Source organism: Tyto alba, unplaced genomic scaffold (genome assembly GCF_018691265.1).
Source record: "Tyto alba isolate M040663 unplaced genomic scaffold, T.alba_DEE_v4.0 Super-Scaffold_42, whole genome shotgun sequence".
NCBI lineage: Eukaryota > Metazoa > Chordata > Aves > Strigiformes > Tytonidae > Tyto > Tyto alba.
Genome location: NW_024881318.1, coordinates 15,038,772 through 15,064,813, shown reverse-complemented (window position 1 = coordinate 15,064,813; position 26,042 = coordinate 15,038,772). Strand labels below are relative to the sequence as shown.

General features: G+C 45.4%; 2 protein-coding genes across 2 annotated transcripts in view; one reads left to right on the top strand and one right to left on the bottom strand.

Moving 5' to 3' along the window:
- Positions 1-1,126: 1,126 nt before the first annotated feature.
- Positions 1,127-13,172, bottom strand: ARHGEF39 (Rho guanine nucleotide exchange factor 39). Its single transcript, XM_032992301.2, has 10 exons — positions 12,815-13,172; positions 10,677-10,860; positions 9,990-10,084; positions 9,450-9,570; positions 8,657-8,775; positions 6,981-7,051; positions 6,047-6,175; positions 2,605-2,834; positions 1,575-1,663; positions 1,127-1,375 (listed from the first exon to the last, which is right to left on the bottom strand). The coding sequence occupies exons 1-10, from the start codon at positions 13,165-13,167 to the stop codon at positions 1,360-1,362; spliced, it is 1,407 nt and encodes a 468-aa protein (XP_032848192.2). The 5' UTR covers positions 13,168-13,172; the 3' UTR covers positions 1,127-1,359.
- LOC104362304 (myosin-IIIb) overlaps positions 13,106-26,042 on the top strand; it is a 27,443-nt gene continuing 14,506 nt past the window's right edge. The window contains exons 1-14 of the mRNA XM_042804863.1: positions 13,106-13,204; positions 13,284-13,414; positions 16,204-16,306; positions 19,010-19,112; positions 19,578-19,738; positions 20,081-20,179; positions 20,446-20,574; positions 21,690-21,798; positions 23,012-23,128; positions 23,550-23,650; positions 24,049-24,135; positions 24,311-24,376; positions 24,683-24,796; positions 25,907-26,018. Coding sequence (XP_042660797.1) covers positions 13,166-13,204; positions 13,284-13,414; positions 16,204-16,306; positions 19,010-19,112; positions 19,578-19,738; positions 20,081-20,179; positions 20,446-20,574; positions 21,690-21,798; positions 23,012-23,128; positions 23,550-23,650; positions 24,049-24,135; positions 24,311-24,376; positions 24,683-24,796; positions 25,907-26,018 — 1,471 coding nt within the window. The 5' untranslated portion in view covers positions 13,106-13,165. The remainder of the gene's footprint in view (positions 13,205-13,283; positions 13,415-16,203; positions 16,307-19,009; positions 19,113-19,577; positions 19,739-20,080; positions 20,180-20,445; positions 20,575-21,689; positions 21,799-23,011; positions 23,129-23,549; positions 23,651-24,048; positions 24,136-24,310; positions 24,377-24,682; positions 24,797-25,906; positions 26,019-26,042) is intronic.

Here is a 26,042-nt window from a genome sequence, read left to right as displayed (position 1 = left end):
GATCCTATGTAGTGAGTTCGCTGCATGGAAAGACAGGTTTTTTTTTTTTAAAAAAGCAAATTATGCTAAAGAATTTAAAATTTGGTAAATCTCTCTTCAGGAATATCACACAGTACCGCCTCTATTTTATCATTGGAATTCGTTAAAACAAAGAAGGGTGGTACTGTTTAAGGAAGAAGTAACTACTAAAAAGTCAGTGTTCAGGCAGACCTTAATCTTTATGTTGCTAATTAGCTTGAGATCGCCCTCTTTGCAGTGGACCTAGCATTTTGTTCAACCAGATGTTTTCCCCCTCAATAGGCAAACAAAACTGCTATTGCTGCAGAGCTTCCGGACTATTAAAAGTCCATGTTGAGACTTTAATGAGATACTCAAGAATAATACTTTATTTTTTCCTTAAATTGGTCTTTCAAGCTAGTAATCTGAACCGTAGCACATTACCAGTAATTGATGACCCAGAATTCTGACTGTAGCCCTCTGGATATTTTTCCTGTGTTTCAGGGGCAGAAGTGCAGCCCAAGCTTTTCACTGCATCATTTTGAAGTGATAAGGCTACTGCATACTTTGAAGGCAAAGATGAGTGCTGTTTCATCAGCATCATCTCTTAGGATTCAGATTAGAAATGTGAATGATATTTGATAACATAGACTTATGCTTAACTACCAGTTTATTTCAGATAGTTCAGCAGATTAATTTTTCTGTGGGATTGATGAAAAACTGAGTGGTAGTATTTTAACTATTGGATCATTTTCTCTTGATCTTCCCACCTGTCACTTGCTTAGAGGAGGAGGGACAATAACTGTCAAATTATTCTGGTAGAAAACTCAAGGATATGAACGATAAAAACATGTCAAGGGAGGAAGATGACTATAGCCCTGTAGCGCTAGCTGAAAATACAGTGTTATACCCATGTTACCATCATCCAAAACATGCATTTTGATCAAAGGACCCAGAAGCAAGAGCAGGTAGGCATATGTAGACAAATAAATATGAAAACACTGATTTAGAAAGATAAAAACATTTAATGAGGAAAAGCAGGTTAGGGTCTCTCCTGTTTGTTCTGAAATTAATAATCTGAAGAGAAAAAAGTATAGGAAAGCTAGAAGCTTCTAAACTTAATTGGGGAAAATTCCTGATACAGATTTTCTATATACAAATCCTTCGTTTGCATACATTTTTTTTGCAATATCTGTATTAGGATTAGGACACCTGACAAAGCATTTATAATCTCACAAGCATGGTGTACAGTCCCTCTAAATGCAATTCGTCCACTACATGTCCTTGAATATTTCCTAAGACTGTGTAGGCTTCTACTGAGAGGGGAGACTGTCCTGCCAGTATGTCTTGTACTCATGTGGATCAAGCTTTCAGCTGCCTGTAGAGGAAAACAAAGGGGAAGATCACTGTTAATACATTAAATCTGTTCTTACTGTTTCCTTATATCCTGGATGCCAGTCAGGTTTTTTCTAGCAGCCTTATAACCCTCTAATACATGCAAATACACATCTGTATGATCTTTTTATGTTCTGCCCCCCTCCCTCAGCCACTTCCACCTCTGGAAAATATATGTCTACCTGACTGCAGCTGTGAGACTCCGATGCCAGTCATTAATATCTTGCTGGTCACTGGACATCAACAACAGTGTCTTGTGTGGAAAGGAAAGCTGAAAGGCAAACACAACCTGGTGCCACTCTGTGGCATTCCTTGCCAAGGCAGCAACTCTGATAAAAGTAGTGCCATCACCACCAAGCTCAACTCAGTCCTGCACGCTGATTTCCACCATTTCCTTTGCCAGATAGAAAAATTTAGCATTGGTACTTGGAGCAGCCAGGGGCTGGACAGCACAGAGCAAGTGGCAGTGTTGCCCATTCCCTCCAGCCACAGATGACAGCTCACTTTGACTTAATAGCATGTTTGGAAGTGGGCAATTACAGTTCTAAGCAGCTCTTCACCCAGTTTTCTCCCATATTCCAAGCTGCCCCTAGGGGTCCTTCCACTACCACCACAGATCACAGCTTGCCCAAAGAGTTTTCCTTGCCGTAGCTCACAAAGAATGAGCTAACACAGCCCCCAGGTGCTTCAATCTAGAAAGACCTGAACTTGAAAGCTCTACTTAAGGCATCAGTCCCAGTCAAAGACCCTGCAGCCTTCAGGGAGTTAGATGCACAAGCAATATCTGTTGTGATAATACCCACTTTCTTTTTGCAGTTTTCTTATAGAAAACCCATGTTTTTCAGGGTTTTCTATAAGCTCAGGCCACAGTCAATGTAATGCTACATATTCATTGTCACATGATTGTGGGGCTGTGCCCCCAAATTGTGGCTCTGCTGAGGGCATGTCAGTCTTACTGGACCCTCCTCACCTGAGTTAAGTGAAGCGACTAGGAACCTGTACCCCAGAGCACTTGGGAGGGCATACACCATGAAGGGAAAAGGACCTACATCACTCAAGGAAAAAAGTGTTGCCCTAACTCAGACTAGTTCGCTGCATTTACTGTTGTCACCACTCATCATCTCAGTCCTGGTGCTGCTGAGACAGTTAGAGACCTGCTTCTCAATTCTGATGCCACTGATGCCTCTGCCAGGCAGAAGCAGAAAGACTTACACTGAGGAGCCCTCCCTGGCTCCGCGTGTGGCCGAACACTTTATCCACTATGCACTGGTGAAGTGGGTAGACTGCCTGGCATGCCAATTTGTTCGAGTTTAGTGGGTGCAGTGGGTGGCAGGGCTTCGTTGCAATAAAAATATCAGAAAAAAGGAAGAACATCCTGCGCTTCAGTTCTTCTCCCTTTGAAGGCACCACCAAGAGCCAGCCTTCCCGGATATACCAGCGCCCTAGGCATGAAAGGGAAATAAGGACAGCTGTCAGATCATCATCGAGGGGGAAAAAAACAAAAAAAAAAACAAAAACAAACACAACAACAAACACACAAAAAAAAAAAAAAACCACGATGTAATGAGACAAACAGGAACACAGTGAACTACCCTTGCAGGTTACCAGGTTCTACATCAATTCCATCCACTAGATGGCACTGAGTATCAACTGGGAACAGATCACCAGCACTGTTAGCACCCATGCAGAAGCAGTCAGCCCAAAACATTTAGGATGTGATCAGCAGACTGAAGTTGTTATAAATCTGCTATGTTAATTAAAAGGACATTATAATATGCAACTATTTAAAGAGACTAGAACAAAAACATGATTCAAAAATGGCATGCATACCCTTAAATTAACATAAGCCTTTAGAAAATATACCATGAATTATCTGAAATTGTGTTGCCCGGTTGTTTGTCATTAGTGGTGAAACAGAAGTTAGCCTAAGCTTAAACTTTGAACAGTTATTCTTTTTTCCTTGTTTTGTTTGGCTGTGTGTGCTAATTAAAATAAAAAAGTTTCACAGGTCATTTAACCACATACAGACCTCCAGTAGGTAACAGATTACAGAATGCAGATTACCCTTCTAATGAGAAGACAGCAAAGGGGATACAAAACAACATATTAGAGGGAAGGTCTGAATAGGCAACCTTATCAACCTTCTCTCTCAGAATAGGGCCCAGTGTCATCTACAAATTAAATTAATTGCAGTAAAACAAAAGGCAGCAAAATCAGCAGGAAACAAAAAAAAAATAATAAAACAATTAAACCTAGCTATATAGCAGCAATAAAAAAAAAATGGCATCTACACAAAATGGAGTAATTAAAGCACTGCTTCTAACTAGAAGGATTATTGTACAAGATAGCCATCAGCTCATGCGAATTATAAAGACTCCTACCATTAAGTTTATCTATAAAAATTCAAAGCGATAATAAGGTATTGCCATCTGGCTTAGTCTAGGAAACACCTGTCAGAGGATTTCAGCCACTGTTTTTTGTGCCTTAGCTTTCAGCTGAGCTAGTAAGTACATTTTAGAAAACAATGTAAGTTTGTTTTAATTATGTCTTTCTTAGTATGCTACAGTCACAAAACACAGAGGCAAGTGAATTCCTGCTTAGCTGACTCCACAGAAACCACTCCCCTTATCTGAATAAGAAACTGAGAAAGAGAAGGGTGAGGTGCAGGAATCAGTCCAAGTTTAAAACACAAATGGAAGGAAGGTGTCAGCAGCATGGGGTTAGACTGGGGACTGTTTCCCTCAGGTTAAGCTGTGATCAGACTTGCTGGCATAGTCTGAGCTGGACTGTGGTAGAAGTCTTGGGATACAGATCCACGTGCAGGACTCCCAGGGGCATGTGATTTATCAAATTCTTGTCCTAAATAGTGGAAAGGTGTCTATAGACCCTCAACACTTGTCCTGCTACATGTTTCAATATTTGGAGACAAAAAAAGAAGTGACCCAATGCTTTCAAATGATGACCATCTCTGGTCTAGCTATAGTGTTTGGAGGTTGTCTGTTTTTTTTTTTTTTTTTTTGTCATAGGGTTATCATATTAGCTTTGTCATTCAGGATGACCATTTTAACTTTTTACTTATGGGCTACCCCAGTGTGCCCAGGCACCCACACACATGCTTACACCCAGGATAAGAAAAGCATATCTGTGTTAGCTCATTTTCAGCTAGCATCACCAAAAGGATTCTAAGAAAAATCAGAAAGTGAATTGTAAATTAACATGCCCATCGACTGAGCATCTTTGAGAATGATACCCTGATAAATAACCTCTTTTTCCAGCCATCCTGCTTTGGCTCAGTTAGAGTTAATTTTCTTGATAGTAACTGGTATAGGGCTATGTTGTGGATTTGTGCTGGAAACAGTGTTGATAATACAGCAATGTTTTTGTTATTGCTGAGCAGTGCTTACACAGAGCCAAGGCCTTTCTTACTTCTCACACCACCCCACCAGTGAGTGGGCTGGGGGTGCACAAGAAGCTGGAGGGGGCACAGCCGGGACAGCTGACCCCAGCTGACCAAAGGATACTCCATACCATGTGGTGGCATGCTCGGCATATAAAGCTGGGGGAAGGAGGAAGCGGGGTGAAGTTTGGAGTGATGGCTTTTGTCCTCACAAGTAACTGATGTGACAGAGCCCGGCTGTCCTGGGGATGGCTGAGCCCCTGTCTGCCCATGGGAAGGAGTGAATCAATTCCTTCCTTTCCTTTGCTTGTGTGAGCAGCTTTTGCCTTACCTGTTAAACTGGTTTTATCTCAACCTACAAGTTTCCTTACTTTACCCTTCTGATTCTCTCCCCCATCCCACTGGGGGATGGTTTTTCCACCCAAACATCCACACTTACTAATTACAACCACATTCATGAGTACCTGAAGGTGTGCCTTAGAGACCTTTACACAGGGTGACTTTAACACTCCGGCTGCAGCGCTGTTTACAGATCACCTCCTCAATACCAGTATTTAGTGAAGGAACAGGTGAAGCCCCAAGAGGCCATTTTGCAACTGCCCAGACTGGACACATTTCTCACAATATTCCAGACATAGCTTGAAGCATGCCACACAAGAGGTCATAAAGAAACCTGTTATTCAATTAGATGATCTTACATAAAGTCCCAGTCACTGGCACGTATCTCAACTACCAACAGAAATACTCTGGTTTCTGGCACAGTTTAACCATGCAGATAAAAGAAGATTCTGTTCGCACCCTTCACGTGAAGAAGTCCAGAGTTTGTAGCTTAAAATAAAAAACACCACAGTGTTTGGGCTCTTGACACTCAGAGATCTATGGTTCCTGCAATGGAGTAGAGACAACACCACCACTTACACTCTTCCAAAATTACTTCATGTCACTTTAATTCTCAACCAGGACTTACATTCCTGACCTCCTTAGGTTCCCATTAATAACTTTCTAACTACACATCAATTCCTCCTATCTGAATGTCAGGCAGCTAAGCTCCTGATTATCCTTACTCAAAAATTCTTAATTAAAAAAAAAAAAAAAGGTGCCTGAATTACTAGTAATATTCCTTCACCACTTATCTATGGAATTTTGGCAGAAAGGGAAAACTGGTTAATATGAGTCGAGTCAGAGATGAAGGTAAGCATATCTCCTCCAGTTATCTCAGCTTGGAAGAAGAAAAGCAGAGCTGTCAGTAAGACCCACCTGGAGTCAAAACCTGGATCTTCTCTCCTTTGAGCAGTTTCTGAACCCGGAGTAGCTGAAATGAGTTCTCTCTTTTATGAATGATGTCTTGGACCCACCGAGATACCTCAGAAACAGATTTTACAGCCTCTGAAATCATAACAGCATATCCTGACGTTATCCCAAATGAGTATGTATTACACCTTATCTATCTTACTGTGAAAAGATAAGGTGAAATTAGGAAGCAAATGTTTTAAACCAAGTATCAACAACAGATTTACTCAGTAATTTCAGCAGGAGATTGGACAAGATGACCTCCACATGCCTCTCTCCAATCAACACTTCTGAGGTTCTAGAAAACATTTATTTGCCAATGAAATATTAGACAGAGGAATAATTTCCTGGATTCAGAAGCAAAACCAGGAAGAATGCCCCATAAGTGATGTTAACTGCTAGTAAATATGGCATGAAGAACATGAATCATCCTAGAAAAATTAATGCACATGACCAATAGAGTCATAGAATGGGTTGGAAGGAACAGTTAAAGATCATCTAGTTAATCTCCCCTGCCATGGGCAGAAACATTTTTCACTAGATCAGGTTTCTCAAAGCCCCATCCAACCTGGCCTTGAACAATTCCAGTGATGGGGCATCAACAACTTCCCTGGGCAACCTGTTCCAGTGTCTCACCACCATCATCATAAAAAAAGAAGAGCTCCCATTTCTCCAACCTAACCCCTAGGCCACTTTCCCAGTCAGTTACTCAACATTTTTGTTCTCAATGTGTTTTCGGAGACATCTTGATCAAGATGGAGAAGGGAAATAGTAATCCACTAGAACACCAGAGAGGAAGATTTTTCTTCCTGTGGAATTAGACAGAGGACGAGAATCCAAATATTATTAGCAAGGAGGCTAACACTGATCAAAGTGCCAGCATCTACAGGTGGAATCATACTTGCAAGTTTCTGGTACTCAGCACTGTCTGGGCTGGTATTCTCCTGCAGGTCTCTGATGAAATGCTTGTACCTAAGATAAAGAGAGCAGATTTATTACACAAAAAGATGCCAGAAACAACAGCATCTCCTATTAGTGACAGAATGATGAGCAACACTCCACCAGGAGATGGAGAACACATCTCTAAGTCTAACTAAGCAGCTTTTGGACACAATTATTCGATCACATTAATTTTATCTTCAAATTTATCAACTAAATTAACTCAAGTGTTTTATACATTTGCAAACCTTTAGAATTTCCGGGGGGAATCTGATAAAAGCAACCTCATATATTACTTAAATTCATGAGACTCTCTTAGCATTCACATAAAAATGCCTTCAATAACAGACAAATTTCTCCTTGAAATATTTTTTTTTAACGTCTGAATGGTAGCATTCATACCATATGTTTCCTGCCCACACAAGAAAATAAAGGCATTTCTACAAGAATGAGGAGCCACCTTTTCTTTCTTCCTCTCCTATCTTTACCGGAAAGGATATCTCTGCAAATGTTTTCTCCCAATAAAGTCAAACTATTTTCAGTCTGAAATGACAGAATAAATATCACATTGAACAGATTCGTGAGCTGGCAGAATTCATATGTCCTGCAGTATATGTAACAGAGTTTTGAAGAAACCTTAACTGAAAGAGCTGATTAATTAAAAAAATTAGACCTTCTGTTAAAAAGCCACCATTTTTCCAAGCAGTTGGACAGCAACAAATATACTGCTATTTCACAAACTTAAAGGAATGATCCAAAGAATTACAGTAAAAAGAAAGCTTACTTTTATATCTGCCAAGCTGATTAAAAAGGTTACATAAAACTACTTGAAAGACTGTGGTATGCTCACTCAAAGCTATTTTCAAAGAAAGGATGCTTTCAATATCTCAAATTTGTTTTAGCATGAATAAGACCATGGTTGAAGAGCAGATACTTGAGCTATAGCAGCAGCAGGGCTCCCAGCAAATTACCTGCACTCTGTATTACCCACACACCCTCCCCCGATAAAGGGCAGCCCCTGAGTGCATTCAGCATTTGTCTCCTGCAGTCTGCCTGCCTCTTCAAATGGGTGATGATGCCTCGTGAGAGGAATGCAGCAATCCAGACTGGATCTGTCCAGGCTCAGACAGCTGCAAGAGGCACCAAATCTGAGGCAGGCATACGGTCCTGGTAACTAGAGAGGGGAGAAACCTCCCCCATGTTGATTTATCTCATCTCTCTCCAAAAGCAACCATTTACAAGAGAGGACAGTCACAATGCTCCAGGTCAGCAACCTGCACAAAAGCAGAGCAAGACCATCTCTGGCAGAGAGCACCACTTCAGACAGCTTGTTTTTGTTCACGACTTAACTTCAGTAGCTTACTGAGATGATAGAAAGCCTCCACTTCAATTCTACCCAAGGTGTAGATGAAGGGCTGAGGAGCCAAGGCTAAACGTAGCTACTTCGCTGCATCATCTCCCATCCATGTACACCAATGCCACTTTACAGGCACGTCTTCAGGTCTGCTTCATTGCTGTCTATATGCTCTGATTTTGAGACACATTAAGCAACTTTACCTCCCATAGCAACCAAGGCATTGTTATGTTCCCTTTTCCCTCTTGAACTAACACCTTGAAGACTCAGAATTGCTTACTTACTGGTGCAGCCTCTGCAGGGGCAAAGGAAGCAAATCCTCTAGCTTCCTCCCTTGAAACTGAGGTCGAGTCTCCTGAAGTTTCTTGAAGCGTTGGAATGACTTATTTTTCCTCAGTTGTTCCTGTGTGCAGCAGCAAAGGCATATAGCTTTGAGATTATAGAGAAAAATATGTGCTATAGTCTACAGCAGAGCTTGAAACTCTTAAAACCCGTAGAGTTTAGGACTCCAGTCCTAAACACAAGCATCAACAGCTTCTTTTGTGGCCACGGACAAGCAATTCCATTTCTTCTTACCATTTCCCAGTGGGTAGTGGAAGTAATATTCCCTCTTCATACGTGCACAGCAGTATAAAGCTAGTATACCCATGAAACTCATCTCAAGGCAAGTATCCAAAAAGTTGTTGTTTTTTTTTTTTCTTTTGGGAAATCATCACTGTGAATATATGCATGCAAACAGAACAGCAGGGAAACATCCCCGTACATCCCGCAGCTGGGAACAAGCATGGACAAAAACTGGAAGTCAGGTGGTTTAAATTCCAGATACAACTGTCAATACTTTCAAATAAAATTATATCCTTCTCAAATTTCTTTCAAGACAGTTTGTATTTGGAGCTATAAATAAGTAGAAAAGTTTCACCATTCTATTACAGAAGAAAGTGAGAAAGTATCAACAGCCCAGAAAAAAAGAAGAAAACTGATCACTCCGGAAATAGAAGAAAAAGGAAGGATGTAGCTGTTTCACAGAATACGTAAAGAAAGAGAAGAAAGAACATGAAGAATAAGGGAGATGTTTACCTTCAAGGTTTCATTTGCCTGCTCCAAATTCTCAGCATAGCGGCCATAAAGCTCCAGATTCTGACAGAAACTTTCCAATCCTGGTTCCAAACTCCCTCTCTCCAGGTGAAGTGACAGAACACTGTGCACAAGGAGCAAAGACTGCTCATGAGGGGTACATTACTGATGGCGTTTTCACAGATCCCTCTGGTTCACTCCTATGCTGGCCTTCCTTTGTCAGTCTCTGACTCACATCCAGTTTCTGTGCCAAATGCGAGCTTGGTGGTCACAGAGTAAGCTACAGAAAACATCCCTTAAAAAACATCGCAGAGTATACTTACTGCATTTAAACCACTATCCAGAGAGCAACTGGGCATCTGGATATGTGGATACAGATCAGCGGTTTCCTGGGTACATCTGCAAGTGCCACCGAGGCTAGCAGTGCTAGAAGTGAATGCCTGTTTCACAAGGTGTTAGCTTTATTTCCCGAAATCCTACTTTCCCATCAATATAGGGCCCTCCCCATATAATTACAGGAATCACATCGGTGTGTTCACTTACTGGCTGGCTGAATATATGGATTCCAGGGGCCCAAATATGGTTTCTAACACAGCTGGTTTCAGCGTCCCTTTGGCCTTTAAAATAGTCACAAAGAACTAAGTAGGAAAAAAGAGAGAATTGCAAACAGGTAAAATTCACAGGTCATTCAAAGGTTATTTGTGACACACAGCAGAAGCAAGAAGTTACAGCTTGCACACTCTCTAGCTCAAAAAGATATCAAGTATTGTGAATGCCTACCCTAGACTTCTATCATCAGACGTAAGCCTTCTTGATAACTTTGACCATAACTGTAAACACGTGGAACAGCACTACAGCACTGATACAGTCTATTTCAGTATTCCTGGACACAACTGTTTTTCCCCCCTTGTTCATAATCTATCTTTGACTTGTTTGTGCCCTTACATATTCCCTTACAATGCCTGAGATGCATGAATCTCCTGTACAATCAAAACTTAAAGATTTATGCTTGTGTACAGATCAAAGCCAATAGGCCAAAACCACAAGCCATCCATCAGTTATTACAGAGGAGGCAAAAGAAAAACAACAAAAAAACCTTTCAAGCCCAGCAGCTGTCCCATGCAGTAGGGATGGATCAAAGTCTTTCTCTTGACCCTTCCCCCGTAACAACACAAGTAAGTACACGCTGCCTGAAGATACCCACATATCAGAAGGAGACTAAACACTCACTGTGACCACCAAATCCAGCTGCTCAAGGTATCTGTGTTCGGTTTCCAGCAGCTCCTTGGCTGTCCGGCTGCGCTTTCTCTCCCAGCGAGCCCTCTGCTCTTCCACAGTGTTTGCTCCAGCCATAAATAACAGGGACAAATCACTCATGGCAGCCTCGGGCTGGTATATAGAAAGGTAATCAATCCTGAAATGCCAAGAGAGATGGACACGCAACAAATGAGATGGACACACAAAGACTTATGCCACAGGATAGGATTCTGAGCTAGAAACTCTACGCTTTACTATGAAATAAGGGAAGTCAATTGCCAACAACTGTTATTAACAGCTTCCTCTGCGTTCCTACCCACGGGTACAGGAGCCCTGCATAAACCAGAGGAACAGTGTTAGAAACACCAGAACACGAAAGCAAAAGCAGTATATTACGGTATATCTGTAAGCTCAAGTGTACAATCCCACACAAAAACCACTGCTTCCTGTGCTTTGCCCCGTTCTCCGTGCAAAATTCTCAGTAAATTCAAGGAAGTTAGTGGGTGGAAGAGGTACTGCATGTAGAAAACAGCCATAAGATTTGTCGGGGAAGGGGGAGGCAGCAAGAGAGAGAGAAAAAAAAGAAAGCACTCTTGATTGTTTTCCCATGGAGGTTCACAAGAAGCAAGCGGTTTGCAACGTCATTTTCTAACAAGTAGTTTGTTGTTTTAGAAATGAGACTAAGCAAATGCTATGGATCACACTATCCACTTATTAACCAGATTCACTGCTGCTCTTCTCTTCTGCAAGAGCATCATGCTTTTGTTACAAGGAAGAACACTCTTATCATTCTCTCTCAGAGAAAAGGGCATGTGTTAGCAGAGCAGCAGTTAAATATTGCTGTGCCTTTTGATTAAAAGGCAGTGCAGGCTGTTGCACACTTGCTACAGCATGAAGTCTGCAGTTCCTGCGGAAGCTGAGCTACCTCCACAAAAGTTCTGGCTCCCACAGGGATGAGCTGTATTAATACACAAAGATGTGCCATTGTAGAGAAGGGAATTTGTCAAATGCAATCTTACACAGACATTTCAGACAACAATGTGTGAAACAGAACTTCCGCGTCAAATAAGTACCAAGACTCATTTAAAGAGTTAGTGAAAGTCCAGATAGCTGAGGGACACGTGCAATATTTTACAGCAGCAGGAGATTCTCCAGAGGTTTATCCTTCTATTCACCCACGACACAGCCATCAGCCTCATCGAGGCTCTGTCTTGCTCAAACAGAGCAGACCTGGCACCCCTGGGGTCAGAGGCAGCGCTGCGGGCAATACCACACAAGAGCTTAGCACTAGCGTGCAGCTGCACACTACTCACCAACAAGAGATTTAAACGCCACCTTTCACAGAACGCCCTTAGCAGGGATAGGTTGCAGTTATGATTTGAATTTTACAGGCCAGTTTATTTTAACAAATAATAATTAAAAAAAAAAAAAAAAAAAAAAGAGAGAGAAAAGAAAAAAATTGCACCAGGTCTGACTATCTTCTGCTCACATAAAACTGTGCAAGCGCTCCTATTATTCCAAAATATATTACATTCTAACTGTCTCAGGTCTGCAGGGCGAGAGTTGTCTGGAGCCCAGGGGTAACTAGAAAATACTTCAGCTACAGGTGACAGAAGCACTCCAGCTTGCCTATCTCTTCTCAGCCTCGGAATAGAAACCACCGAATACTTTCTGTAGCTGTGACCTTACGGCACCCCGCTAGCAATATTCCCTCCAACATTTCTAAGTTTCCCACTTGGAACACCCTCCAAAAAGCCTCTCTTTGTTACCGCAGCACAGCCACCCCCCGGTGCCTCCGAAGTTAACCACCCCCACGGGCCGCTCAGCTCCACATCCCACCTCCGAGGCGGGCGATTGCCGTGGAACAGGCGGCGGGCAGGCTCCCCCCCCCGCCCCGCCCGAGGGGCGGCCCTGCGTGGGGCTCCCCCCCCCCCCGCGCCCCGCGGGCCGCCAGGCAGGACCCGCAGGAGGCGGGCAGGGCGCGGGCGCGGCCCCAGCCCACGGCCACCCACCCCCCCCCGCTCCCCTCGGAGCGCGCTGCGGACCCGCCGGCCCCACAGCGGGACCCGCCGGCCCCACAGCGGGACCCGGCCGCCGCCACCGCCCGTTACCTGCCGGTCCCCGCCGCCGCCCCGCGTTCAAACGCTGGCTCCGCCCCGGCGGGCGGTCCCGGGGCGGAGCGGGAGAGGGAACGGGGCCGGCGGTGCCGTGTCCGAGGAGGGGCGGCTCGGCATGGGGTCGCCGGGGGAGCGTTGCCCGGCGCCGGGGGCGGGCGGGGGGGACCTGGCGGCGCTGGCGGAGCTGGATGAGGCGTCGCTGCTGGAGGGGCTGCGGGAGCGGTTCCTGCGGCTGGAGGTCTACGTGAGTGCCGGGGGCCGGGGCGGCGGGGGGGCGGCGGCGGGCGCTCGGCTGACGGGCTCTCCCCTCCCCGCCAGACCGACGTCGGGGACATCCTCATCGCCATGAACCCCTTCCAGCCCCTGCCGCTGTACGGGAGAGAGGTGAGTCCCCCGCCGGCCCCTCCGCCCCCCCCCGCCCAAGCCCCTTTACCGCCTTCTCCGCCACCGCTTCCCCCCTCAGGTCTCCGAGCGGTACCGGCGCCCCGACACAGCCACGCTGCCGCCCCACATCTTCGCCGTGGCCAGCCGGGCCTACCACGCCATGCTGGGCCACCGGAGCGGAGGGCCCCAGAGCCAGTGTATCGTCATCAGGTGAGGTCCGGGGTGGGCGACCGGGCCGGGCGGGGGGGCTCGCCGGAGCCAGGCAGATGCGGGGGTCCCGGTGGCAGCCAGCGAGCTCTCTCGCTGGGCTCTCCCCGCTGAAGTTTCGGGTGAAGCTCATCCCCGGTGCTGTTGGTGAGCCAAAACCCGGCTGCGCTTGCAGCACATTGTTCCTCCCGACCCGTCCGCTTCCCAGACCGGAGAGCGGGCAGATTGTGAGTGGAGGTGGGGGGCAAACAAAGCTGGCTTTTGTGGAGGGGCTCGGCTGCCGATGCTGGTAATGCAGATAGGTATGTCGGGTCTGTGTCTGGAGAGCAGTTGACATGGGAAGGATTTCACCAGCTGTGGGGAAAGCCATAGGGTGTTCTTCTTTGGCAAAACGTCCCCCCTGTAACTTCTGTAACAAACATTACACGTAATGACAGGAACCCGCTTTACAAAAGTGGAGCTTCCCTTATATAACCAAAGAGCAGGAGAAAGAAAAACAGAAGGTTTTTTGCCCCAAGATCTTTGGGAGTCTGGTCAGGGAAAATCTTACTGTCCTGGTCAGTTCTGTGCACTAGAAAGGAAAAAAATGGACTCTTGTAATAGAAGACCGTACCCGTGTCACGAGCATTTCACCCCATGATGTCACTATTGTTCTGCTAAAATTGTGCAGTGCAGCAGATAGCATCAACCAGCAGAGAAAGCCTGGAGCAACATCAACTAGCAGAGAAAGCCTCCAACAGCATCGAGGAACACTAACTGCCTGTTTTGGGTGTTGCAGAGGATGGTTGGAATGTCATCTCAGTTAAGATGTTAATTGCCAGCTTGTTTGATTTAATATTCCCTTCTTTATATTGGCCTTCTGATCATTTTATCAGTATTTTCAGTCTACAGGGTGTAGAAATGACTTGCTGAGTCACTGCTGAGTGTTGTGGTGGGACTGGGAGCTGACCTTGAGGGTCACTTGCGCCCCACTCATTTCTGTAGCCTGCAAGCCGTCAGTGCCTGTGCTTTAGGTTCAGGGGTCTCATGAAGTGGCTGTGGAGTCAGCAGGTGGAGGAGGTGCTGCTGGTAGGGCGCTTTAGGGATGAAGAACAGTCATATTATTTGTCTTGGGAGATGGAAGACAAGAGAGTAACCTTTGGGCATTTGCCAAGAAGTCTGTGGTCTGATTGTTTTCTGCTCACGGTTTCTGGTCTCAGAGATGGGAGTCTGAGCTACTCCTGCTCATCTTGCAACCCTATTAACTGCTCTGTGTGTTGCTGTCACAGGAGGTTCATGTTTTTGCTCTCTGTGAGTGGTTAAATGCTCATTAATAAGATTACCTGTCATAAGCAAACTTGGGGCAGAGGGGGAGGAGGAAGTCGCTCCTGATAGACCACAGTTCATCAGAACAGCATGGCTCCACTATTCTTTGTGGGCTCTTTGGTGTCTCCAACTTAGCCTGGGGGGTCTGGATGACATGTTTCAGAGGTTAATGTTGAACACAGTGGCTGCCCCTAGGTGGCAAATGGTGGTTGGAGTCAAGTTGTTCTGTGCTGCAAATTCCGCTGGCTCCTCTTGCCTTCCCAATCTCAATGGACATTAGTCACAGCCTGGGTGTGCTGTGGTACAGCACTTGGGTCTCCTGGAGATTACTTTTCTCACAGCCTGGGGCAGTTACACGCCTGCAGCTGGAGAGTGTTTTCAGGGTCTGGTGAAGCTGTTGTGCTTGTTAGAGGGTACAAGGACAAGTTTGAAGCATGGGAGTGCTGACTGATAGTGCTTTTGTGGAGGGGGAGGTCAGTGAAAACAAAAACACGTATACTGAGCAGAGGCGCTGTCTGGATAGCACGTTCTCAACTGCCAAAACAGTCTTTGTGCATATTCAGATGGTGATGGCCCAATCTGTGCTTGAGAATCAGGTATCTGTTCCGGTATTTAGCCACCTATGACACAGAGTTGATCCCAAGAGCAGAGCTACCACACCAGTACTACAAAGCAGTAAAACCACACCAGATGCTCAAAGGTCGGGTGTGGAAACAGAGGCCTGCCCTCAAGGATACCTTCAGCGTTTCCTGCATTTGTTTTTTTCTGTGCATACGCTGAAGTTCTCTGTCAGTATGATGTCAGTCAAGGACACGTCGTCTCACTGATAGTACGTTCCCCCTCCCAGGACAGGGGAAACTGCACTTTCCAAGTGCTGCTTGTTTGACTTGGAGGCGGCGGCGGCGCTGGGCACGTGTGACGGCAGAGCGACGCGCACGGCTGCCGCCGAGGGTGTGGGGGCAGCTCTGCGGCTGTGTGCCCGCCTTCCCAACCGGCTGATACCTGCGAGAGCGCGAAGCCGACTGCGATGTGAGGTTGCCGCCGTATCTCAAGATCAGCACTCTGTTGTGGCTGTGAGATGGATGGGGCAAGCCTCTCTTCAGAGAGCTGTTGTCTCTAGCGTATGTAGGGGAGTCGATCAATCGGGTCAGTTTTGAAGGAGGTTGTTTTCCAGAAGTTAGATACATTTTTTCTTAGTAAACAGGGCAAATGGTCCGTCAGATGCACCCCATCCAGAAGTGATGACATGGAGTATACCTGTACTTCCTGGCAGATGGGGAAAAATTCCCCTGGGGAGGGATCAGGACCTTGTGGGACCTGCTGTGTAAAGCTGTGGTGTGAGTTTATACTCACACATGCAGTTTGGCTGAAACAGTTACAAAATTCTTCGACAGGAGGGCACTCTCAAGTGATTGGGCACTAAGACCTGAGGGGCAGAACAACTATCCTTTATGGCTGCTGGAATTTCCTTTGCTTTTTCTTGGCAGTGGAGAGAGTGGTGCAGGGAAAACAGAGAGTACGAAGCTATTGTTGCAACATATAATGAACCTATGCAAAGGCAACTCGCAGCTGGAACGGCAGATCCTTCAGGTAGGTCACTGGTACTTGAAGATGCAGAAGCAACACTGCTGCAAGACAGCTTGGATTAGGCTCAGGAAGCCTGATGACGAATCACCACCGAAAGCCAGGGAGCAAACCATAAGACATGTAAGAAAATACTGGGTAAGGATGGTAAAATAGCTGACCACAAATTAGAAGGTTGGTAGGTCAGCAATTCTGTTTGCTGGGAATGTAGCGGTATCCTAAATGATAGAAAATTATTGCAATCACTTATCACATTCTGTGTGACAAGGCATTAGGGGCATTTTTCAGAATAATTTCCTGTTTGAGGTAGAACAAGGACTTTTATTAGAAAAATGAAGTCTTGATTTAATGGTACACAGGGATGGAAAATCCACACAGCCTTCAGTCACCTTTCCTTGGCTACTTATACTTACTGTCAGGCTCATACGTGCTAACTGCCTAACTTCTACTATTTTCATATACCTTTGCTGATTTTGAAACATATTTGTCTCTTTGGTCTGAACTATTTCCACTTGAATTGCTCTCCAAGGAGTTGTGAGGTTTTTTGATCAAATCATACTTTACCCTTCCATGTGATAGATCAAGCAGAGTGAGTTCTCGGACTACTTAATTTTAAAGTCTGTTTTTAGGTTTCCTGTGGAGCCAGAGATCTTTCTGTGTGCACTGGGTTAACTTTGGCTGGATACCAGGTGCCTGACAAGCCTCTCTATTACCCCCCTCAACTGGACAAGGGAGTGCAAAATACAACAAAAAGCTTGTGGGTCAAGATAAGTACAGGGAGACCACCCAGCAATTACCATTGTAGGCAAAACAGACTTGACTTGGGGAAAACCAATTTAATTTATTGCCAAATAACATTGGAGTAGGATAATGAGAAATAAGAACAAATCTTAAAACACCTTCCCCTGACCTCTTCTTTCCTCCAAGACTCAACTTCACTCCTGATTTTTCTGCCTCCTCCCTGCCAGCGGCACAGGGGGATAAGGAATGGGGGTGGTGGTCAGTTCAGCACATGTTGTCTCTACTGCTCATTTCTCCTCACACTCTTCCCCTGCTCCAGCGTACAGTCCATCCCACAGGAGACAGTCCTCCACAAATTTCTCCAATGTGGGTCCTTCCCATGGGCTGCAGTTCTTCATGAACTGCTGCAGGGTGAGTCCCTCCAGTGGGATTCAGTCCTTCAGGAACAGACTGCTCCAGCATGGGTCTCCCATGGGGTCACAAATCCTGTCAGCAAACCTGCTCCAGCGTGGGCTTCTGTCTCTCTGGATCCACACGTCCTGCCAGGAGCTGGTTTCATGGGGTCACAGCCTCCTTTGGACATCCATGTGCTCTGGCATGGGGTCCTCCACGGGCTGCAGGTGGAGATCTGCTCCACCGTGGTTCTCTGTGAGCTGCAGGGACACAGCCTGCCCCACCATGGTCTTCACCAGGGGCTGCAGGGGAATCTCTGCTCTGGCACCCGGAGCATCTCATCCCGCTCCTCCACTGACCTTGCTGTCCACAGAGTTGTTTCTCTGACCTATTTTCACTCCTATCTTCTGGCTCCTGTAGCGCAGAGTTTTTTCCCCAGTCTTAAATATGTTATCACAGAGGTGCTACTGGTGTTGCTGATGGGCTTGGCCTTGGCCAGCATCAGGTCCATCGTAGAGCCATCTGGAGCCATGTCAGACATGGGGGGAGCTTCTGACATCTTCTCACAGAAACCACCCGTGTAGCCCCCTCACTAGCAAAATTTTGACACGTAAACGCGATACACTGCACGATGCTTTGGGCTCTGGAAGGGCAATATTACTTCAGTGTGGTATCGTCCACAGTGGATGTCTGTGCTCTGTTGTGGGAACATGGCATTGATATACCTGCTGGCTTGGGTCACACCGTGAAGCTGCTTCTGACCTGAGCAGGTTCAGAAGGCAGAATAGCCATGTTTGCTCGGCTTGGTGCCTGGAGGGAGCCTGCAATTCCTCCACTGGAAACAAAGTTCACTTCAATCCAGGTGAACTGCCCTTGGAAAGCCTAGAGATGATGGTGAAAAAATAATAGGCATCTTACTTGTTTCCTGTAGATATATTCAAGGGCGGAGTTAGCCCTTTTGGGATTACAGTGTCATGCTGTAAATCTGTGTTCAGCAGACTGCCCAGCTTGTACCCTAGGGCATAGTTCTTCCAATCAGCAGGCATTCCTTGCTCAAATATATAAAAATTGCCACTTCAGCTTGTTTTCATCCAGTTTACCAAGCTGGTCTGATTGTTCTATTAGTTTCTTTATAATTCACTGTCCTAGGTCTTATGCTGTCTACAGATGTCAGTAGCTAAGTTATCATGCTTACATTTACTGAGTGCCATGTTGACCTTGTTTATTGTTTTAGTATAGCAGTCAAATTATCTAGTGGTACTAGGTCAGATGCTTTGTGGAAATCTGTTACACCAACCTTATCCTTTAACAAATGAGTCAGTGATCTTACTGAGATCAAATCAGTTTGATTGTGCCTATTTTCTGTAATCTCATGCTACTTAGTCTTTGTTACATTTGCCTCTTTCAGTTCCTTTAGCCAGGATATGATAAGATAGGGGCTCTTGGGTACTCATGGAGTGGTTCCTATTCCAGCTGAATGCTGAATAGTAAATGCTAAGGTTAAACTTTTCCAAATAAATTAGTTTGGATCACTTAATTTGAAGAATGCTTGTTCTGCTTGCTCGCTTGTTTTAGGTAAATCCGTTGCTTGAAGCTTTTGGCAATGCCCAGACTGTGATGAATAACAACAGCAGCCGCTTTGGAAAATACATACAGCTGCGTTTCCAGAAGAATACAGGTAAAGTCAAGGGCAGTTATTAGTTTGGGGGTCGGTTAGGCGCTGGAAGGAGTGGACTGAGTAGCCAGAACTTGTGGAGCATGAATTTCTGACACCTCACTCCATCTGGAAAGTGTGTGCAATTAAGTAAAATCTTAGAGCAACCACAGCTGTAGGATAAGGCCTGGGTTTGGACAGTGTGGGCATACAGGAAGGATACGGGGGTGACAGTGCAGGGGAAGTATCAGTAATACTCTATGGTGCCAGAAGCCTTGGTTGCTGCTAGAGGTGAGCAGACATCTCTAAGATGATGGGAAGCATGGAGAAGCCCATTTCCAGGGTGCTGGGCAGCCTAAAGGGTGTTGCACACAAGAAAGTTATTTTAGAAAATTCCATGTTCCTATCACCAAATAAGAGATGCGGGTCAGCTCAGTCAGCTTCATGTCCCCACGTGCAAAGTTTTCCCTGTCACCTTCTTGTGTGCAGTGCAAGGTGCAAAGCTGAGTGAGTACCTGTTAGAGAAGTCACGGGTAGTGCAACAAGATACTGGGGAGAGGAATTTCCATATCTTCTACTACATGTTTGCTGGACTCTCTTCAGAAGAAAAGGAGGTGTATGGGCTATTGGATCCTTCACTCTACAGGTACCTCAAAGGCAGACTCTAGTTTAGTCTTCGTGGTGGGGGTGGAGGGGAAAGCAACATAATGGAGCTTACGCCTCTGCCCTGTGACTCTATCTGTGGAGCCTGGTACAGGTAAACAAATAAATGGAAGCTGGAGTGGGATCTGAATGGAGCTACACGAAGAAGTCTTACGGGTCATCATGGAAGCTGGGAGGTCTGGAGTCTTCTTTGCTGCATTACCTTGGAAAAGTTTCTTTCCTTTTCATGTCTCCACTGCTGCTGATTTGCTTTGTTCCTTTGGGATAGGACTGACTTGCTGTGCTGATTGTGTGACGGTTTTGTATGGGATATGCACTTTCTCAGGTACATAAGTGGACGATTTGGTACACAGGATGTAGCTCAGCACTGGAAACACAAATACCAAGAGGTGTGCAATGCCCTTGACATGGTGGGCTTCCAAGAACAGGTCAGTTTTGGGGTCATTTAATTTCCTTCTGTACTTCCTGCAGACATAGGTTTTCTTTCTGGCTGGTGTTTTGAGGCTTAGTCCTATTTCTGTCCTCTCTGGAATTTCCATGTTGTTTCCAAAATGCCTTAGTCTGTCAGGCTTTGCATAGAGCCTTTTCCCACAGGCTGACTGTGCCTTTACCTCACCTCTCCAATTTCTGGGGCCTCCACGTTGTATATGTTACATGCTGTTATGTTTTCGGTCTCCTTTCTTTTGTGTTTTAGGAGCAAGTGGACATGCAGGCTATCTTGGCTGGTGTATTGTCTCTGGGCAATGTGACCTTTGAGCCTGAGGAGAGCAATGGGTCTGTAAAAGTGAGTGAAGCTTCCCAGGGATGGCTGAAGGCCGCAGCGGTGAGTCACAGGAAGAGCTGAGAGAAACCTTATGGATAGATAGGATGCTGGTTCCCACTGGCATTGTGACTGCAGGACCTGCTCCTGAAGAACAAGGGGTTTTTTTCCAGAAATTCACAGTATGAGCCCAAGACTGTGTTTGTGTTCACTGCCACAACATGTGCCTTGTTGACTTCATACAATGCAAACTTTTTAAAATTAAATGTTCTGTGTTATTAAGTGTGATGATGCCTTGGAGAAATTCAGGTCTGCATTATGAATACTAGTTCGGTGTTTTCAACAGATCCTGTCCAAGGATACCAACTTAACTGCTATCAATTTTCATTGGTTATCCAGAATGAAACATTCTACCATTTCACATGAAATTATCACAGATTAAGAAGTATATATTCCCCAGGACAAGCCTATTTTTATCATATGGGCTGAATACATTATCCTGTTTTGTTAACAGAACAGAAAAATGTATCGTCTTTCTGCCCTTCTTTTTATTTTGACCTATTTGAATTCCCAACACCCTTGTTCTTTTGTTTGATCTCTCCGTACACCATACCTGAAACAACCACCAACATCTGTTCAGCAGCCAACTTCTTTCTGCCTTACTCCTTAAAGTCTGCTCCTTGGTTTTTGCCCACGGGAGGGAAATTCCTGTTAAAACAATCACTGAAGGCTTCAGTTGTGTCTGAGTTCCCTTTGCTTCCTGCCTTGTGGGTTCGTGTGACTGATGTCTACTGAAGCTGAGACATCTCAGCACCTGCACAGTCACCTCGGTGTGGTGCTGTTCAATAAGTCATTAAACCACTCAGCAGGGTCTGGCGTGGCTCCCAAAGAAGTGAAAGGTGGCAGCACTGGGAGAGCAAAACAGAAAGTATTTCAGAGAGAGCGCAAGAGTGAGCTTGGCCACTGCAGGGGCAATGCAGATCTCAGAGCCCGCATCTGACTCAATGGCTGCGAGATGTTAACAGTAATACTTATCTTACAGCAGAGCTCAAAGGCCTTGACCTGAATCATGACTCCATTACACTGGGCGACACACAGACGCAAGGAGATAAAATCCCCACAAGTAGAATAAGGGTGGGTTTACTATTGACTGTCCTCATATATTTCCCCTCTCCCAGGGTCAGTTTGGAGTCCAGGAAGATGAACTGTTTAAATGCCTTATTTGTACGATGTCAGTGACCCGAGGCGAGCAGATTCAGCGTTTTCACACCCAGCAGCAGGCAGAAGGTAAGAAAGAAACATAATGAATTGCAGATGTGCTGGCCAGAAGGTCTGACCCGTATTTGATGGAAGGATATCCCCACACATGTGCAACTTGTTGGGAACAAAGATGTCTGTCTGTGCGCTTTCATTCCTCTTGCACAGAGGCAAGTATACCAGTGTTTATCTGTTTAGTCTCTGACTGATATGTAGGACGGTGAATGCTGCTTTTGTTTGATCTGCTGGAGATTGCAAAGATTAAATGAGAAACCAAGGAATTAGCTTTACTTTCTCCCTCAGTCCAGCCTAGAAAGAAACTGTATTTGTACAGAAGAGGGGAAGGCTCCCGTTGCAGAGTGATAGCAGTGTGCAGAGCTCTAGGTAGTAGATGGAGAAATAACTGAGAGAATCGGTGAGATTCTCTCACAGTATCAGGGAATGAATGAAATGAAAGGCGAGTATGTTAAAGTAGCAAGTGTAAGGTGTTATTTTCCTTTTCAGTAAAAAAAGAAAATAATTAAAATAATCTGCACAAAAAGGTTTAGTTAAAAGATTTTTAAAATAAATTTTAAAAGCACGATATCTCAGAATTTGTAGACTACTGCTTAAAACAAATGAAGGAAAAAACTGAAAATGAAAAATTAGCTACTTCTGTTTCCCAAATGTTTTCTCTTGCATCTCTCTAGACAATAAAATATGCATCTCCCATCATGCAATAGGTCACGTTGATTTGGTCTCCTTCTTCTTAGATGTCAGCGAGTTTTCCATCAGTTGCACCCTCCTCTTGCTCACAGCATTAAAACACTTTGCAGCTGTGGACTAGGAGGAACAGAACCATACAATTTTCCAAGTACAACTTGGAACCTCTTGCTTGGTTTAGCAGTGAGGGGATCCATATTCAATAGGCCTGCAGAGGGGAAGGCATGTCTCTGGACATTCTAAAAAGTGTCTGAACTTTTTTGGAAATTAATTTTTCCATTTTAGATGGTGTCACAAGTGCCCTAGTATGCCATATCTGATCTCATAGAAAGATAGTGAAGATTTGAGAACGAGAGAGCTCTGTAGGAGCGTGCAGAGGGCAGGGACGATCAGACAGATATCTGATGATTACCTTATCTTTAAAATAGCTTCATACACCACTAGACATTGTTGCTAGAGGTGAGTGTATTGAGCCAGCTTGTGTGCTGTGTTCCTTGCTCTCCTTGGAGCCCTTCACTGAGCTGCTGTTCTTTCTGTGCAGATGCTCGGGACTCCATTGCAAAGGTGGCATATAGCCGAGTATTTGACTGGATCGTTTGCAAGATCAATGAGCTGCTGGCTGAGAACATGGATCCTGAGGTGGAACTGAAGGAGATAGGTGAGTTCTGCCTGCCTTGCTCTTGTTCTGTCCTCAGACGCACATCCCTCAGCCACAACGAAGGAAAGGCACAATATGAGGTTTCACAGGCTGCGTGCAGGAATCCATTGTCAAAGACATGATCACGTTGGAGATACTCAGCAGCATGAAGTCTGTACGGCCTTGGCCAGCTTTCAGCATTTGGCTGGTCTAAAGCAACTGTGAGGCTGTAGTTCTGGGGCACTCTGGCTTTGCAGAGGAGCCAGGTGTGGGAGTGGGGCTTCTCCTAACTAACTTCCAGGGGTGTTATGGGACGGGTGCCACTGGTGACTTGGCTGGGGTTTCCCTCTGCCACAAGGTCTGGGTGATGGGAGATTTAGTTGTGTGTTGGGGTATTCAGCTGTCTGCAGGATCCATAATGTACTCATCTTCCCTCTTTTAGGTATCTTGGATATTTTTGGGTTTGAAAACTTTGCAGTGAATCGTTTTGAACAGCTTTGCATAAACTTGGCCAATGAGCAGCTGCAGCACTTCTTCAACCATGTAAGTCTGCTGTGGCTCATCTCACCCTGTGTGGCAGAGCACTGGCATATGAAGGAGAGCTTGGGGAAAAACAGGTCTATTGCCTAGGACAGAAATGGTGAGTAGTGAAGGAGGGTGGAGAGCAGCAGTCTGCTGTGGCAGGGGAGCCACTGGTGCAGGGAAGGAAGGAGTAGAAAGGTTGACCAATGACCCAAGTTGGAAGAACAGGGACACTTACACTTTGAGAAGTGTTCCTGCTTAATGCACCAGGATCAGTGAGTGACAGCCTTATGGATGAGCATGCAGAACAGCAGTTTCATCTTGGGCCTCTGATGCCATGGGTGAGAGAGCCACACCTCTGTACAGGATGGGAAGGAAGACATTCAGGGGTGCTCCAACCTCTTTTTTCTCTGTTTCAGCACATTTTCCAGCTGGAGCAGGCTGCCTATAAGGAAGAAGGGTTGCCTTGGGAGACTATCACATTCAACAATAATGAACCTATTCTGGTGGGTGAGAAGACTGACAGAAGAGAATTGCTCCATCCAGCCAGGAGAGGAGTCTTGCTTTTGCTATCATGGGGAGGAGCTGCACCTGGGAAGAACCTCTTCAAAGGGTGGTGTAGGTGAAAGCGGATGCCCTGTACTGCTTTAGACATGTGTATTGTGTCTTCTTTCCCTGCAGAATCTGCTGCTGGCCAAGCCACTTGGGCTCCTGTCTCTTCTAGATGAGCAGAGCGCATTCCCTCAGGTATGCATGAGGTAGGGGGCAGAGAAAACAGTGTGGGGAAATGTAGCAATAAATATTTGGGCTGTAGAGAAAGCTTTTATTTTGGAATGTGACTTTAAAGAGCAGGATGGGCAGACGTGTTCCCGTGTGCGACTGAGGAGACACAACAGCGAGATCAGACACAATATAATCATATTGGCATCCTTGTGAAGAGTCAGAGGGAGAGTACAGTGTGCACCTTCCAGCACTTTTGTTTTACTTCCATGTGCCCTGATCAGGTCTCTCTTGCAGCCTTGTCGTTTGATTATGATATCTGCTTTCTTGCAGGCAACTGACAGAACGTTTGTGGATAAACTAAACAGCAGCTTCAAGGGCAATTTGCACTTCCAGCCAGGCCGAGGCCGTGTTTTGTGCTTCAGCATCATTCACTATGCTGGGAAAGTATGTACTGTTTGCATGAAGAATGCTGTTGTAACGTATGTAGAAGTGGGGGAAATGTGTTGCTTGGCAAATAAGGCTTTGATGTTAAGGACTGTATGGTCCAGTGATGATACAGCAGAAGTGATGTGTTCCCAGGGAGCTGGCTTCTAGGATTCCCTGGGATTTCTGTAAAAGGTACAGGAAGAAAGTGGGGCTACTTCTGGGAAACACAGGGTATTAGGAGAATTTTCTGTACTCATCAATGTTCTATTGGAGCTCGGGTCTTAAAATAGTCCTTGACAAAATAAAAGCTTTACATCCACTCTGCAGCACCAAAAGACAGTCTAATGGCTTTACCTTTACCTGTTGTGTCCCGGAGCATAGCAGTCACTATTTTATTGGAAGCACTGAGGAACACAGTGAGAGCAGCCAGTTGTTTTTTGAAAGAGGGGGCAATTATTTGTACATTCAGATGGTATCTAAGTATCATGGGCTTTAGGACTACGCATGTAACCTTACTGCCACCAAATTGGAAAGCATCGGCTCAAATATGTTGAATTGACTGGAGATAATTTTTGGAGCAGGATCAGACATGACAGTTCAGGTTATTGTAATACATCATTTAGTAATCTCATCTCACCATTGTTGACTAAGTTATTACTCGTGACATTATTACAAAAATTAACACCCAACATAGAAAGGATCCAAGAGCCAGGCTGGAGATGAGAAAGGAAGAGAGCAAGAGGAACAAGGGGATGCATAACAACAGGAGGGAAGCCTATTCAAAGAGAAGAGGGGGAGAGCAAGGAAACAAGTGAAGAATAACTAGAAGTAAATGAAACTTCATAATCAAGAAAAGGAGAACAATGGAAGGTGGATATCTCAGTGTTGTGCTGCACTCCTGTGGTTCTAGTGCCTCAGTGCCATCTGCAGGGTTTTGTTCCTCAGGATTTGCATCTGAGTGGAGTGCATATGCATTTACAGAATTCACATGTGAGACTATGTGCTGAATTCATGCGCAAGCAAGTGTACATTCAGTTTAACAGTTGTTGCTGGCAAGCTGTGGCAGTGGCTTTCACAGCAAGGCTGTGAACACTGCTCACCTTAGTGACCTGCTGCCCTTTCCCCTAGGTACAATATACTGCTGAGGGCTTTCTAGAGAAGAACAGAGATGCCTTACCAGCCAATGTCCGTGGGCTCTTTATCAACAGCGTCACCCCCTTGCTCAGTGTGCTGTTCACAGGCAAGTCCCTCTGCTGTGATCATA

Excerpts from the sequence above, each read along its gene's own strand:
- ARHGEF39 (XM_032992301.2), bottom strand. The coding sequence starts at position 13,167 with ATGGCGATGAGGATGTCCCCGACGTCGGTCTGGCGGGGAGGGGAGAGC. Across the intron at positions 9,571-9,989 it reads TCCATATATTCAGCCAGCCA|TGTTCTGTCACTTCACCTGG; the intron begins GTAAGTGAACAC and ends CCTTGTGCACAG. Across the intron at positions 1,664-2,604 it reads GCCAGGGAGGGCTCCTCAGT|CTTTCCTTTCCACACAAGAC; the intron begins GTAAGTCTTTCT and ends TTTGCCTTTCAG.